The following is a 15,618-nucleotide window of genomic DNA, read 5'->3' as shown; positions in this document are numbered from 1 at the left end:
GAATGTGATGGATAGTCCATATGTATCTTCTCGTATCTGGAAGTGGCCTGCAAGGTTTTCTTTGCAGCTTCTGTAAAAAGCAGGCTCGGGACATTTCCAAGATCTTGTGGCAATTACAGCCCCTTCCTGTAAGGTCTGTTGACTTCTGTGCAGTTCGAAGGGTATAAACTCTGTCCCTGATTGTTCTGGCAAAGGCCCAGAATGGTGGAGACATCGTTATCAGCTTCTGGGCCTCCTCTGGGGCCCTTCCTCCTTTTTGCTGCAGAACTCCAGGGTCATTCAAGACAGTTGTGTTGGGTACCAAGCCAAGCTGCCGAAAGCAGGGGGGAAAGTGAAAAGGGCAGTTTTACAAGACTCCTTGTGGGAGGAGACTGCAGCCCTTCCCTGCCAATGATTGGTGGGTGGAAACTGGGGCCAAAAGTGGGGTGCAATTGTCCTGAGGAGAAACATTAAAAAGAAAGCGTCTGATCTTTTCAAAAAGTTCGGTTCATAGAGTTCCTGATGATTCCTAGAGCTCCCTATCCCAGGTGCTTAAAGCTGATCCTACATTGAGCAGGGGGCTGGACTAGATGGCCTGTAAGGCCCCTTCTAACTGTGATTCTCTCTCCTATGAGTCTACTGAAAAGTGACAAGGGTGGCTGTAGCAATCATTGAAAATGCTGTGGTACCCTTACTATAGAGTTCCCAGCAGCTGCTAGAACTACCTTTGTCACTTCCAGGTATCTCTAGGAATCCCCAGGAGCTCTGTGGCCAGAGCTTCTGTTAGGAATGAGATCTTTTTTCTTGTTGGTTTTTCTCTCAGGACGCTTCCCCCTCCGCCGCCCCTTTTGCCCCCACAACTTTCCCACCAGCTGCCAAACATCTCCTGCCTACCCTGATATCATGACTGAGTATCAGTAAATCCACCTGTGTCTGTTAAAGGCCCTGGCCCCGGTGGGCAAACCTCCCCTTCACGCCTGTCTGTCTGTCTGTCTGTCTTTCAGGAAACCTCTGAGAAGATGAAGCGACTGAGCACCAAAGAGATGTAAGAAGCGGCTGCCTCAAGTCGAGGCGGTTTCTCTGCCTCACCCACCGGTCTTCCTTCCGTGCTGATCTCAATATGCAAACGTGCTTAGAATTGATTGCCCAGTCACAGATATTTACATTGTATAGCGATCAAAGGAGGGGTCAAAGGAAAGCGAGGCTTCTGAAATCCCGAGGAACAAAAAGATCCCACCAACCGTGGCTGGGATGAGCGAGGGTCACAAGGCGTTCCACGGAGGCGTTCCACGGGAGCATGCGCCACGACCCACAGCCTCTGGGAATTTTATTTGCCAGTCGGGGAGCCCTTCCCTGGGAATGCCTCTCGAGAAGCCCCCTGCCCACAACCACTACCCCACCTGCAGGGGCTTGGGAAGGAAATGCCTGTTGCTAAGCAACTGTTTGGAGCAAGGTTGCTAGGCCTCCTGGCCTCGCATCTGGACATCTGGCCTTTCAGTTTCTCTGCATGCACGCATGCACCCCCCCATGCGCCCCCCCTTCCTACTCTCCCCCCATTCCCATCCTGACCTTGCTTCAGACCGCCGCCTTTGTTCCCTTCCATGCCCACAGCTTCTTGGGGGTGGTCGATCACGTGGCAAGTGGGGGGGGGCTTCCTCTCGATCTCAGACCTTGCCAGAGGGCCTCAAGGCCTCGTGGGCTCCAAAGTGACCTCATTTTCTTTCCCCCCTCTCTTTGCAAAGGTGCTACAGTATATTTTCTTATCACACGCACACTGACGTTTGGGTTTTTTTAATTAATGGCTTTAAAATTGAGCTTTTTTGTATCTTGGATTTAATAGATATGGTTTTATATTTACTGGGGGGGGATGCTGTACTTCTGGTCCCAGCTTTGTATTATAGCGACATGTCTCCCCCCCCCCCTCCCTCCCAACCAAGTAAAATCACAGCAGCACCAAAGGGAATCAGAGAACTGGAGGCCCTCCCAAGAGCTGGTATTTCAGCTCAAACAGGGACAGGGACTCTCTGTGACCCTGAGAGTCTATTCTACAAGGAAAGGGACTCTTGATCACACCTTGGGGCGGGAGACTGGCATTAGAAACACCCACAGCCAGTTCTCCAGGCATCCTTCTGAGGAGAGGTTCCTTGTTCCCAGAGAACAGTTCTAGACCCTGCAGCCCTACCACTGATACCAGCACCTGGGGCCTCCAGGTTGTGATGCTGCTCTGATGTTTGTCAGGGAAGCAGCTGCTGGGATTTTGCTTTTCCCGTGCATGGAAAGGGAACTGTGCCCCAAGCAGGGTCGCATTCTCTGGCACGGGACTAGAGTCCGTCCCACACAATGTAGGAACCATGACAATAAAGTCGGGGGGACCTTGGCCTCCTCACTTGGGTATACCAAACGCCAAACAGATTGGCTGTCGTCCTTTACTTGTTTCTTCAAACTTGTCGGCTTGGAGGGGAGCTCGATCGGGGGTGGGAGGGGCAGGGGGAACTCTGGCCAGGAAAAAGTGATGCCTCATCTTTGGATGCAGGCCCTGAGAGAGAAAATGGTGCACTTTGCAACAGCAAACCACCCTCCCATATCCCTTGCCTGGCTCCCAGATAATCCTCGGATCACCTGGCTACAACTCACATGACAACTCACATGACGCACAATAAATAAATAATTTTAAAAGCATACCCTTCCCTAACAGGGAGAAAATAGAGACGATAAAATCGTATATCAACCATGTGTGGCCTCCATTGGGGAGAAAAGGGGAGTATCGTTTTTGCACCGGTGTGTGTGTGTTTGCCCCCCTTCCCAGCTGTGTTCTCTGTTGTACCAAAAAGGATTCCGGAAAACCAACAAGTTTCTTAAAGCTCCAAGTTGGAGTCCAGAGGCAGCAGGGGGCTTGCACATAAAAGCTTCTTCACAGAATAAAACTCGGTTGGTCTTCAAGGGGCCAGCGGACTCTACCTTTGTTCTGCTGCTTCAGACCCCAGACCCACTTTCTTCTTACATGTGGTCCTAGGCTTTCAGCCCCTTTGTCCGATGCATGAAATACATGCCCAGAAGAAGAAGAAAAATAAATATCAAGCGCCTGTTAAAGGTCACCAGCACCAGGTTTTGACATCTCTACACCTAGCCCAAGTGAGTGGACTCTCAGCACAGGGAACGTTCATAACCATCTAGCCCAGGGGTAGTCAAACTGCGGCCCTCCAGATGTCCATGGACTACAATTCCCAGGAGCCCCTGCCAGCGAATGCTGGCAGGGGCTCCTGGAAATTGTAGTCCATGGACATCTGGAGGGCCGCAGTTTGACTACCCCTGATCTAGCCCTTCCGATTGACGCAAGAAGCACCTGTTTTGTTTAAATCTTGGCTGATCCAAAAGATTTAAGTAAGCAGCGTCTTGTGGGAGTCTCCCATGGACATGGTCGATAGCCAAAAGGGCTGAGCAGACGGGACTCAAAAACACACACAAATGAAAAGCAAAACTAATTTTAATTATAACAAAACAAGCAGCAGGCCACACTAGCCGTACATGATTGCTCTGCTGTGCATAAATCCATTTACAGACATGGAGGATAAACCATCTGGCTAATCCACAATGTGGCAATCTCCGTGGAACACGTTCAGTTGGTTAGAGAATATCCTATCGGCTGGAGTCTCTCCCCTGACCTGCCTTTGCTGTAGAACACGATTTCCCATTTTCCCATTGTGTTCAGATCTCGTTGAACTCTGTCTCTATCTTCCGGAGTATTTGCCAGTCCTCCCAATTTGGTGTCATCTGCAAACTTGATGAGTAGTCCCTCCACCCCCTCATCTAGATCATTAATAAATATGTTAAAAAGTACCGGGCCGAGCACCGAACCCTGAGGTACCCCGCTACTCACCTCTCTCCAGTCTGATGAAACACCATTGACAACAACTCTTTGAGTGCGGTTCTCTAACCAATGCCCTATCCACCTGACGATCTGAAAATCCAGATTGCAGTCCTTCAACTTATCCATCAGAACATCATGGGGAACCTTGTCAAAAGCTTTACTAAAATCCAAGTAAGCGACATCAACCGAATTTCCCCGATCCAGCAAACCTGTTACAAACCATCTTCCAAAGCAGCCATTTCTCTCCAGGGGAGAGCTGATCTCTGTCCCCTGGAGATGAGTTGTAAAACCAGGGGATCCCGAGGTCCCAAATGGAGGTTGGCATCCCTACTTCAAACTATGATCATTTTAGAGGACCCTTCCCCAACCCACAGAGACACAATATTGAAGAGGAAGCTTGCCTCCAGTGGGGGATTATTGGGCAAAACAGGCGCAGCCTCCCAACTTTCATCATGTTTTTAAATATATATATATATATTGTTCTACGTTCTATATAAACCTCCCTGAGTCTCAGGGGAGGGTGGTATATAAATATAAATTAAAAAAAATAATAAACCAATAAAAGCCTCAAAGAGGACAGATATCAAAAGAGGGCCTGTCCTCTAGCATGAGGATGATAACCCTGCATTGTAACTTTTAACCCCCTCCTTCCATGCCTAGGCGTCCTCAGAACAACCCCGCGAGGTAGGCTTGAGCTGCTGCTGAGCGATTCCTTGACAGCTTCTACCTCAGGGGCGGGCCAAAGTAGAGCTCTCCAGAGGCCTACGAACTACAATTCCCATGAGCCCTTGCCAGCGGGAGCGCGGGTAGTCAAACTGCGGCCCTCCAGATGTCCATGGACTACAATTCCCAGGAGCCCCCTGCCAGCGTTCGCTGGCAGGGGGCTCCTGGGAATTGTAGTCCATGGACATCTGGAGGGCCGCAGTTTGACTACCCCTGGCCCAGGCCTATGGCACCGGCTCAACTCGGTCGCTACCATTGAGACCGTGACATGCAGCCAACCTCCCCGCCATACTCTAGATATCAGAGGAGTGGGCGGGGGGAAAGAAAGAACCCCCTAGCCTAGCCAAGCCCCTTTCCCCCCTGAGAGGCTAGCCTTCTCCACGAAAGCGCGGCGGAGGAGGCTCCCCTCTCCCCCCGCGAAGTGGTTCGGCCCGGGCGCCATTTTCCCTCCCCCTGCCCGGGAACGAGCCTTCCCGAGGGCGGCGGGCGGCCCGGGCCTGTGAATAATCGCGAGAGGTTTGCAGCGCGAGGCGGGCGGGGCCGAGTCTTAACCAGGTTCCGGGGCGGCGCCGGGAGGCGCGCAAGATGGCGGCGGCGGCGCCGGGAGCTGCGGCTGAGGGGCGCCGTCCGAGCGCCTCAGAAGACGGCGAGGAGGAAGCCGCGGAGGAAGCGGAGCCGGAGCCGGAGCCGGAGCGGTCCTCGTGCTCGTCGCCGGCGCGGCGTCTGGTGGTGCCGGGGTCGTGGGTGTCGTCGGGCGGGCTGCCTGCGGGGCTGGGCCGGCGCTTCCCGTGGCTGGAGGTGCTGGACGTGAGCGGGGCCGGGCTGGCGTCGCTGGGCGCGGAGCTGCTGCCGCTGGGCCGCCTCCACACGCTGCTGGCCAAGAACAACCGGCTGGGCGGCGAGGGCGCGCTGCCCAAGGGCCTGCCCGCCTCCCCGCTCGGCCGCGCCCTCCGCGTCCTCAACCTCAGCGGCAACCGCTTCGCCCGCCTGCCCGCCGCCCTCCTCGCCCTGCGCGGCCTGCGCAGCCTCAGCCTCGGCGGCAACCGCCTCGCCGCCATCCCCGCCGACATCCAGCACCTGCGCAGGTGAGGCGGGCCGCGGGGGGGGGGGGGCAGGGACCACAAGACCCATGAGCCCCGGCCAGCGTGGGAGCCCGCGGACCCTGGAAGGAGGAGGCACCGAGGAAGGACCGAAGAAGAGGGAGCCCAAGACATAAGGACTGCCGGTTGTCACTGGCAGCGATGTGTCCGGGGCATCTCCCGGAGTATAAGAAGAAAAAAGGAGAAAAATAAGCATAAAGAGTCCAAAAAAGAAGGAATAAAGAACAATAAATAAGCAATAAAAAGCAAAGAGCCCAATAAGTGAGGACTGTCAGTTGTCATTGGCAGCGATCTGTCCGGGGCATCTCCCAGATTATAAGAAGAAAAAAGGAGCCCAATAAATAAGAATAAAGAGTGAAAAGCCCAAGGAATAAAAATAAGGAATTGAGAGTCCAATAAATAAGGAATAAGGAACAATAAAAAACCAATAGTAAGGATTGTCAGTTGTCACTGTCACTGGCAGCGATGTGTCCGGGGCATCTCCCAGATTATAAGAAGAAAAAAGGAGAAAAATAAGAATAAAGAGTAAAGAGTCCAAAAAAGAAGGAATAAAGAACAATAAATAAGCAATAAAAAGCAAAGAGCCCAATAAGTGAGGACTCAGTTGTCACTGTCACTGGCAGCAATGTGTCCGGGGCATCTCCCGGATTATAAGAAGAAAAAAGGAGCCCAATAAATAAGAATAAAGAGTGAAAAGCCCAAGGAATAAAAATAAGGAATTGAGAGACCAATAAATAAGGAATAACAAGTCCAGAAAGAAGAGCCCAATAAATAAGAATAAAGAGTAAAGAGTCCAATAAATAAGGAATAAAGAACAATAAAAAGTCAATAAGTAAGGATTGTCAGTTGTCACTGACATTGGCAGCAATCTGTCTGGGACATCTGGATTATAAAAATAAAGAGGAAAGAGTCCGATAAATAAAGAGTCCAGTAAAGAAGGAATAAAGAGTCAAATAAACAAGGATAAAGAATAGAGTCCAATACATAGTCTGGATCAGGTTCAAGATTTTAGTACTGACCTTCAAGGCCTAATGTGGTCTGGGATCCACATATCTGTGAGACCACCTGTCACCCCACAGGGCCTGTTCACTCCCAGCCCCAAAGAGGGTCTCCTGACCTCAACTAGGACCGAAAAGGCCCTGGCCCCAACCTGGTGGAATGAGCTCCTGGAGGAGAGCCCCCCCCCCAAAGGAGGGAAGGTATTCCACCATATTCTAACAATGGTGGCCAGCAATTTTCCCTAGTTCCCAGCTGGGGTAGGTGGGGGGGTTGTATCGCCATCATTCTCTTGCTGGTTTTGTACTGTGTTAAATTGTGTTTTAGTGGGGGGGGGGATGTAGGGGATTTGTATTCTACTTATTTTATCTTGTAACCTCCCATGAGCTGGCTTTGTCAAGAGTGGTGGGTAATAAATTCAAATAAAAATAATAATAAATAAAGAAGAAAGAGTTCCACAGCCCTTTTAAGACCAACCAAGATTTATTCAAGGGGCTGTTGGGTCTCTTTTGTTTTTTTGGGGCTGTTGCAGACCAACCCGGCGACCCACTTGATTCTATCCTCATTGATTTTGGTTATTAGTTAAATGGGTGTGCTCCCCTTCCCTGCCACCCCCAAAGTTTAAAAGGCAAGCCTTACAGGTAATGTGCGTAATATCAAGCTAGATGAAATACAAGTATGACAAAAAGTATGGCAGCAGCACTGGTTTAAAATGAATGGGACTAGTCTTGAAAAAGCCTGTCTTTAACCCACATGGATCGTGCTAATACCTGCTTGTGTCTTCCTGCATATGGGGTGGGGGTGGCTCTTTGGGAAAACGTGATTTCTGCTGTGAACAACGTGAGCCGGGGAGAAGTGGAAGCTGACTAAGAATGTTATCACTTCTCTTTCAGTTTAGAGTTTTTGTACCTTGGAGGGAATTTCATAACTGCGATCCCACCGGAGCTGGCAAACCTGCCTTCACTAAGTTACCTCGTGCTGTGCGACAACAAGATTCAGAGCATCCCCCCGCAGCTGGCCCAGTGAGTATCTCTCACCCTTCCTTTATTTGGAATCTTGGCTTGTTGTGGTTAAATCACTGTGTTTGAGCTCGGCAGGAAGAAGCTGTGCCTGTGCCGCTTCATGTAAGACGTCCTGCAGCATACGCTGGGCAGCGGTGACTGACAGTAATTTCTAGCCTGTAAACTGCGTTTTATTAATTATCTTTTTAATTATTGCATTTTATAGGTTACCCCCTCCCCCCACAAGTAGGCTCGGGGAATCTTACAGTAACATTTTAATAGCAAGTTAAGTAAAATCTATTACAGTTTAAAATTATCTGTCCCATAGCTCCCCTGGCATTCCATCTCTGTTTTCAACCCTGCAATGGGAGGCCTTTCTGTGCAGGGAGTGTAGGAGCCAGAGACTTGTTCTCGTTTTGTCCTGGCCTCAACCACAGGCCTGGTGGAAGAGCACCCTGCATAACTTCACTGGCCCTGTCAGCAGATCTCGCCACCTCCGTATACCAGCCTGTGATTTGCCTCTTGTTGTATTGTGTGTGCAAAAGCATTATCTGTGTAGGAGAAGAGTACCCCTAAGTATGCAATCTTACCTGGATGGGTTGAGGAGCAGGTTTGGTCAATTGCTGCCAAGGTAGCAGCAATTAAAGGGTTAAAGTACAGGGTGTAATTGCACTTCAGCAGTCTAAGGAGTCCTTGACACAGAGGCAACCTGTTATGTAAGACCTAAGGAGGGCTGTGGTCCAGTGGTAGAACATCTGCTTGGCATGCAGAAGACCCCAGGTTCAATCCTGGCCTCTCCAGTTAAAGGCAGTAGGTGATGTGAATGACTTTTGCCTGAGACCCTGGAGAGCTGCTGCCAGTCTGAGTAGACAATACTGACCTTGATAGATAGAAGATCTGATGCGGGAGAGGGCAGCTTCATGTGCTCATGTGACAAACCGCTAGGAAAGGAAGGCTGCACATTTTTTAAAGGTGCTAAAGTTGCTTTCATAGGTCAAAGCCAAGGAAACTCATGAATCCCCAAAGATAACTGGGAGATTCCAGCATGGAGGTGGGGGAGGAAGGACCCAGATGTGATGCAAGGCAGCAGAATGCACTGCTGAAAAAGAAGTCCTTGGCTATACTTCTTTCCTAGCAGTTTCCCCTCAAGACAGTCAAAATGTCCTGCAGTTCCAACATCCACGAGGCTTGGAGCCATTTGTTCTTTACCCGGCTCCATGGTGGAAAGGTCCCAGGAATTTCAGTGTGCCTGAGATCTGTGCCTCTGTCTCAACCCCCCCACCCCTTCTCAGATCTTTGGAAGAGGTTGGACAGAGGACGTGCTGGGAATCTAGATGCCACAAGAAGGACTTCCCCTCTGCTGCATCTTGTGGCGGAGTCTTCCTTTGCAGCCAGATACACAGCTATGAAGCCAGGCCAGCAGTCCCAGTGCCTTGGGTACCATGTGGCTAGTTTTCACGGCTGGCTTCTGCGTGAACCTGGCGTGGCTTTGAGGCACGAGGATGGATGGGATGTGATAAAGGCCTGGCTGCCAGGGATGCAGGAGGAAGGAGAGGTGAGCTGTGCACGTCCTGCTCTAGAGGACCTTCCGGGCAGCTTTCCTCTGGCATAAAGATGCAAGTTGTCAGCCATGCTGGTCAAGGCGTTTCCTTGTTGTGCAGTGGCCTTCCTGAAGGCATTTGGTTTGTTAATTGTCTGGAAGTTGCTAAACTCAGAGAAATTCGGGAGAGTTAAACACTTTGGCAGAATTCTTGTCACTGTGGTATGATTTGATATTTGTATTTAGTTCTTGATACTGTCCTGGCTTGAAATACCTCTGTAAACAGATTGGAGACCATTACTGGAGGAAGACCATTTCAGGTATCTTAAACCAGACTTCCTCAACTTTTTTACCATTGAGAAATCCCGCCCCTCCCCCTGTCCAGAACACAGCCCACCTAATACCTTTTGTTTGTACCATCCCAGGAACATGCAAGTGTTTGAGTTCTCCTGGATGTTTCTTCAGGCTAGGTGCTACCAAAAAAACAAAAAAAGGATTTTTAAAGGATTACATTTCGGAACATGCTGTAAAATCCTGGGGTAGTTTCCACTGTTATTTTCTGTGATAGTGAAAAGAAGAGAAGAGCTTACTTTTTTTGTACTCCGCCTTTTGCAACCCAAAGGAGTCTCAAAAGTGGCTTACAACTACCTACTTACCCCTTTCTCCCCCCCCCCCCCCACGACAAGTGAGGTAGGTGGGGCTGAGAGAAACTGTGGCTGGCCCAAGGTGACCCAGCTGGCTGCATGTGGAGGACGAGTGGGGAACCAAACCGTATTCTCCAGACTTAACCTCTGCAGCAAGGGCATTAAAGGGGATGCAGATCAGCTCCCTGGGGTTTCTCCTGTGGGAGCCCTAGGCGTTCAGAGCACTCGAAGCCTGATGCAGCCTGCCTCCCCTGACCTTCTCTTCCCCTTGACTTCTAGGCTTCCTTCCCTGCGGTCTCTCAGCCTCCACAACAACCTGTTGACCTACCTTCCTCGGGAAATCCTCAACCTCGTCCACCTTGAAGAGCTGAGCTTGCGTGGGAATCCTCTGGTCGTGCGATTTGTCCGCGACTTAACGTACAACCCCCCCAGCCTCCAGGAACTGGCTGGCCGCACCATTAAGACCCGCAACATTCCCTACGTGTCTCAGGATCTCCCTGCGAGCCTCCTGCAGTACTTGGATCTGGCCAGCAATTGCCCCAATCCAAAATGTGGAGGTGAGTTTTGCAAGTAGTTAGTTACCTCGGTTTAGTCTGAATGGATTTCAAAACTCCGTAGCAACTGAGGGAACACTTTACACGTTTGACATGGATCAGGTATTGGCTGCCTGAAGCCGTCACAAGATACAAAAACATCCAAAGAGTAGCATAATTAACCAGTTGTTGCACCAAAACAGATGGAAGAGCCAGCAGGGGCCATATGGGCAGAACTCCAGAAGCACGTTCCCATTGGTTGGTTTCCACCACAGAGACTTTGGGGACTTGTAATTCACACGGCCTTCCCTATGTGGCACAAGGGCTCTTGACAGCCTTCGAGATTTGGCCACTGTGTGACACAGACTGGTGGACTGGATGGGCCATTGGCCTGATCCAACATGGCACCTTTATTGTTCTTAATGACTGGGGCAGTGGTCTTATTCTTGGTGCTTGGGGGCAACAGTGGGAGGGCTTCTGGAGTTCTGGCTTTGCCTCTTGATGATCCCTGGGATTTGGTGACACTTAGTGACACTGGACAGAGAGGGCTGGACTCTCTAGTGTTCTTATGGTTACTTGGAAGGGAAACCTGTGCACAGTCCTTACACTGGATCCAGGTATAGTAGCTCTTGGCTAGGGATGCCAGCCTCCCATGAGCATGCAGCCTCCACCTCCTGCCAGCTGGGAAAACCATCAGCAGACTAAACCGCTCATGCAAGGGGGAACGAGAGAAATGGCCAGTTCCCAAGCCTAGCTAAGACAGCAGGGGAAATGCCAGGGACCCCTTCCAATCCCCCCCCCCCCCAGAACCCCGGTTGGGAAACACTGGCTTACATCTGCATCAAGATGTTTTAGGTACATTTACCCTATTGACAAAGCATCCATTGCTTTAAACTGCTGTTTTTTTATTGGTTTAAATCTGAAAAAATTATAACTTGTATTGGAAGCACAGGTGCTTGACACAGTATCCCCGGTCCTCAGTGTTTCCTAGTTACCAGAAAAATGCTGTTCAAACAAATTACAACAATGGTCTGACTCCAATGGTAAGAAGAGAAAGAAATTTTACTTCATCTTACCTATTCCCATAGGTGCATTTAACTTTGAACAGATTAGCTTCAGGAAGTTTAACTTGCTGTAGGAGGCAAACAAGGGCCAAAGAGACTTGACCTCTAACCAATGAAAGGGTGGGGCCAACTGCCAAGTGTGTCTGAGTGAGAGAATTCCCTTGACCCTTTCCCTTCCGGATCCTCTTGCACGTAGAATTACACAACCCAATGTTTTCTTCCCCAGGAGTCTACTTTGACAGCTGCGTCCGACAGATCAAGTTTGTCGACTTTTGCGGGAAGTACCGCCTCCCGCTGATGCACTACCTGTGTTCCCCGGAGTGCTCCTCCCCCTACAGCTCCGCCTCCCAGAGTTCTACTTCCCAGAGCGAGTCCGACTCGGAAGACGAAGCCCTTGTCTCTGCGCGCCGCATGCAGAAGGTTCTGCTGGGGTGAAAGGCAGAAGCCCGGAAGGGAACGGTACCTGAGTGCGAGAAGAGCAGCCACGGGGAGCAACAGTGCCAGGAAAACCTTTCCGAGGAGCACTGTGAAATGCTAAGTCGGCCTGCTCATGCATCTGTCACTCATGGGAAAGGCTGTCTTGGCAGATGTTGAACTGGTTCCTGTGCTGCGCTCCCGGAGGGAGGAGGAGAGCGGACACAGGGGCCGTCTATGAAGGCGTGCATTATGGTGGGGAGGGGGGGAGTATTGGAGGTGGCTTTGAAGCCCTTCCCCTGAGACTGATACGAAGAGGACTGTGTTGAATGGCATATACTGTGATAAAAGAGTGTCAGGAGGGTGGTGGGTGGGAAGCCCCCAGGGGTTAGTGTTAGTGTCAATCATACTTGAACTCTTGTTTCTTTCCCCCAGAAGTGCTTAATTGTTCTCTCTATTTATTTTAAGCCACAAAAGCGTATTAATTTTCCTACTCTCGTTGGACCTTGCTGTCTAGGACGGTGTTCAGTTTCAGATGGAGCGAGAGAACGCGCTCTGCTTTCCTTTTGACATGTACCTTTGGGAATATCTTTAGTGCCTTCGTTCCGCTTTGCTCGTCTCTTTGAGAGAGCTTCCTAGAGCCATTTCTGACGTGTGCCTCTAGCTCTGCAGACGCTCTTCAGGTGCCTCTCAGAGAACTTTTCCCCACTGTGTTTTAAGTACTTTATCAATTGCCAGAGTAAAAATCCTCATTAACCTGTAAACTACATAATTAGGATCACACTTCAATTCATTTGCAACCAAGTGCCATTATTTAACAAGTTTCTATTTTATGTCAAAGAACGTAATTCCTTACCCAGAAAAGTAGCGGTCAGCACCATAGGATATATTAATGCCTGTGCCTATATCATTCTGAAAAGTCAGACCAGCATTCTGTACCACTACGGTCATCTCTTGCCTGCTGCTGTCAGGCCATTCATGTTGTATGCTGAGCCATCTCTTCCTGTCCTGCGGTGCATGGTTTCGCTTTTGCAGCCGTCTCCCACGCTCCTGTAGAACTGAGCCTTTCATCCAAACCCTTTCCTGTTTCCTCCCTCCTCGGTTCATATCTGAGTGACGGTTAGGCGGGGCACTCAACCTTTATCATCATAGAAGATAAAATGAAAGCAGCAGAAGGTCACACAAGTTGCTTGGGTCATCACAGGCACGATCCTTTCGCAACCATTTCCTAAGGCTTGCAACAAATATGCTGATTCAGAGAAAGGAAAGTCTTGGTCAGGTTTGTTCAAAGGGCAGAATACTGCTTGATGGCTGATGAGCCATGAGCTCCTGTAGCAGAAAGCCTGCCTTGCAGAAAGACACGGCAGGAGGGGGGAATCCCCTTCAGAAACAAGGAAGGCAAACTCCTAGGGAGAAGGCAGGGGAGAACCAGCCATGAAAAGTAAAACCTGTTCCTATTTCCCTAGTACAAGGTTATTGACAGACTCCCAAGAAGGACCTCTTTCTCTTGAAGTCGGAAGCTCTGTCCTGTTAACTTCCACAAGCATGTTTTCAAGTTGAAGATATTTTGGAGCAACTTGTGCTTCATAAAATGAAACCCTGACAGTTTAAGCTGTGGACAGAGTCCTCCTGATGTCTTTCCCCGTCAGCGATTCTCCCATTATGGAGTCTTGGTTTGGGGCAGAAAGCGGGTATCTGAGGCTTCAGGTTGCAATCCTCGAGCACGCTTCCTCACAAGTCAGTACCATTGCACTCACTGGGATTTACTTCTGAGTATGCGTGCTTAAGATTGCACTGTTGTATTCGCGTTTTCTGGCAGCTGCTCCGTTGCTGGTCAGCAGCAACGGCAAGAGAAATTGCCTCAATTGTTGCTGTTTATGGAACCGGAGAAATGTGAAACTGGGCTGCATGTGCATTTTCGGGTCCAGAAAGATAAAGAACAAGAAACCTTAATATATAAAAGATTCCTGCTAGTGAAACAGCATTCGGAGACACTCAATCCTTTGAGCAATAACGAAAAAGCCTAAAAATCAAAACTAACCGTTCCTGTGTAACCCTTGATGTGCTGGATGATTCTGAGCCCAATAAATAGAAGGTTGTATTTTCTGTAGAATCTTTGTTGTCTGCAGGCATTTTTAAGGCTTTGTCAGAACACCTGTTCATTCCTGCAGATACAAATTCCCCTTTTAAAAATCTCCATTGCATGTAGGAGTAGAAAATGGCAGAAGCGCTTTGTGCATTAAATAACCCCATCTTTTCCTACCGTACCTTCTTTCTTCTATCTGTTTAGCCAGGAACAGTGGGTGGGTGTTGCTAAACTCAGGGCCTCTGTGCTAAATTCAGTCGGGAATGGTTTTAAGGACCAAAATAGCTGCTTGACTGAAAGCAGTTAATACAGTTTCTAGTCTCTGCATGCTTTTTCCCATTCAGGATTTGCAGGTCTTGCTGAGTATTTTTAATGCCCCCCCCCCCGGCCTGTGAAGTACTCCTGTGTTCTTTCTCATGCGTCTCTCTGTAACCTTTCCGCTCCCATCTTTGAAGTCTCCATCGGGGGTGCTTGGCAAGACGGGAGCCCTCGAATTTATATTCCAGTTAGCAGCAGTGAATGGGGAGGGATTTGAACACGGTGGAGGTAATGAAACTTAATCCCTAACAGCGCTTCTTTGTTAGCCAATTTCAAAGAGTCGATTTAATGCGTTTTAATTGCTCCAGGGAGATGTGTGTGTGTGGGGGGGGTTTCCTTGCTTGAATGCGCTCAGAATGCTTCACTCGAGTGTCTTGGGAGTTATTCTTGTGCTTCAGCATGCTTCACCTTAAACTGTGCCATGAGCCTGACGCTTGCTTGTCTGCCCTACTTGATTGCACTGGGAACTTTGTGGAGGGAGGGAGGAAGGAAGGAGTCCGCCCACCTCGCTCCTCCTCCGTGATCATGTGCCTTGCATTTCCTTGACACAAGTTGTTAAAGGTGCCTTCTGTTTGTTAATCTTAATACTTTGGCAGGGGTGTAGAGTGTTCCTAACAGTATTCCATTATGAATTATAAGCTGCTTTTGAACACTAAACCCGACCTTCGTTTCTCGTTTCTTACGCCACGTGTGGCTGCGTGAAGGAACTGAATAAACCATCATGCCTGAAGGATGCGGTGGGACTGCGTGCCAAGGCCCCCCACTCCTTCCGCCTCTGTGTCTTCTGGCAGGATTTGAGTTCCACGTTAGGGGAGGGGATGCTCATGAAAATTGTAGTCCATGGATATCTGGAGAGCCACGATTTGGCCACCCCTGCTCTAGAGGACATGATGGCCGATTCATGGGAGGGAGGTCCTTCAGTGCCTCCCAGGGTGGAAAGTAAGGTGGACCTCAATATTGAGAGCACAACAAAATCAAGGGTCCAGTGCCACTGGACTCTGATTTTGTTGTGCTACACATTTGAGTCTCTCAATATTGAGAGGTAGCCCACCTCTGAATACCTGTGCTGGGTGGCACCAAATGGGACTGGGGTCCTCAGCCCTTTTGAGCATGGGAGTGTATGGAGTGGCAGGCACAACCACTAAGTGGCTGCCATGGGAGATGGAGCCACTTAGGGAATGTCAGGCCGTTAGAATGTGTGTGACTCTTCATGGTATCTCATCGTTTCAGTTAGATCGGTTTAACAGAGCATTTGACATTTGTAATGATGAACACTGCACCATGGGTTAGTTCTTCACCTGCAGGAGGAGGGGGCCTCTAGGGACTCTAATTTGGTGGTTCATTGGCCTTGA

General features: G+C 49.7%; 2 protein-coding genes across 2 annotated transcripts in view; both read left to right on the top strand.

Moving 5' to 3' along the window:
- The window catches only part of FSTL1 (follistatin like 1), a 40,214-nt gene extending 37,827 nt beyond the window's left edge, over positions 1 to 2,387 (top strand). Inside the window, exon 11 of the mRNA XM_077346301.1 lies at positions 984 to 2,387. Within this exon, the coding sequence (XP_077202416.1) occupies positions 984 to 1,028 (45 nt within the window). The 3' untranslated portion in view covers positions 1,029 to 2,387. The remainder of the gene's footprint in view (positions 1 to 983) is intronic.
- A 2,674-nt stretch (positions 2,388 to 5,061) lies between these two features.
- On the top strand, positions 5,062 to 14,923 carry LRRC58 (leucine rich repeat containing 58). The gene is made up of 4 exons (XM_077346300.1): positions 5,062 to 5,655; positions 7,560 to 7,688; positions 10,131 to 10,408; positions 11,675 to 14,923. Exons 1-4 carry the CDS (start codon positions 5,156 to 5,158, stop codon positions 11,881 to 11,883), a joined length of 1,116 nt encoding a protein of 371 aa, XP_077202415.1. The 5' UTR covers positions 5,062 to 5,155; the 3' UTR covers positions 11,884 to 14,923.
- The last annotated feature ends 695 nt before the right edge of the window (positions 14,924 to 15,618 follow it).

This window comes from Paroedura picta, chromosome 7, assembly GCF_049243985.1.
Source record: "Paroedura picta isolate Pp20150507F chromosome 7, Ppicta_v3.0, whole genome shotgun sequence".
Lineage (NCBI taxonomy): Eukaryota > Metazoa > Chordata > Lepidosauria > Squamata > Gekkonidae > Paroedura > Paroedura picta.
This window is presented reverse-complemented; position numbering and strand designations above follow the sequence as displayed.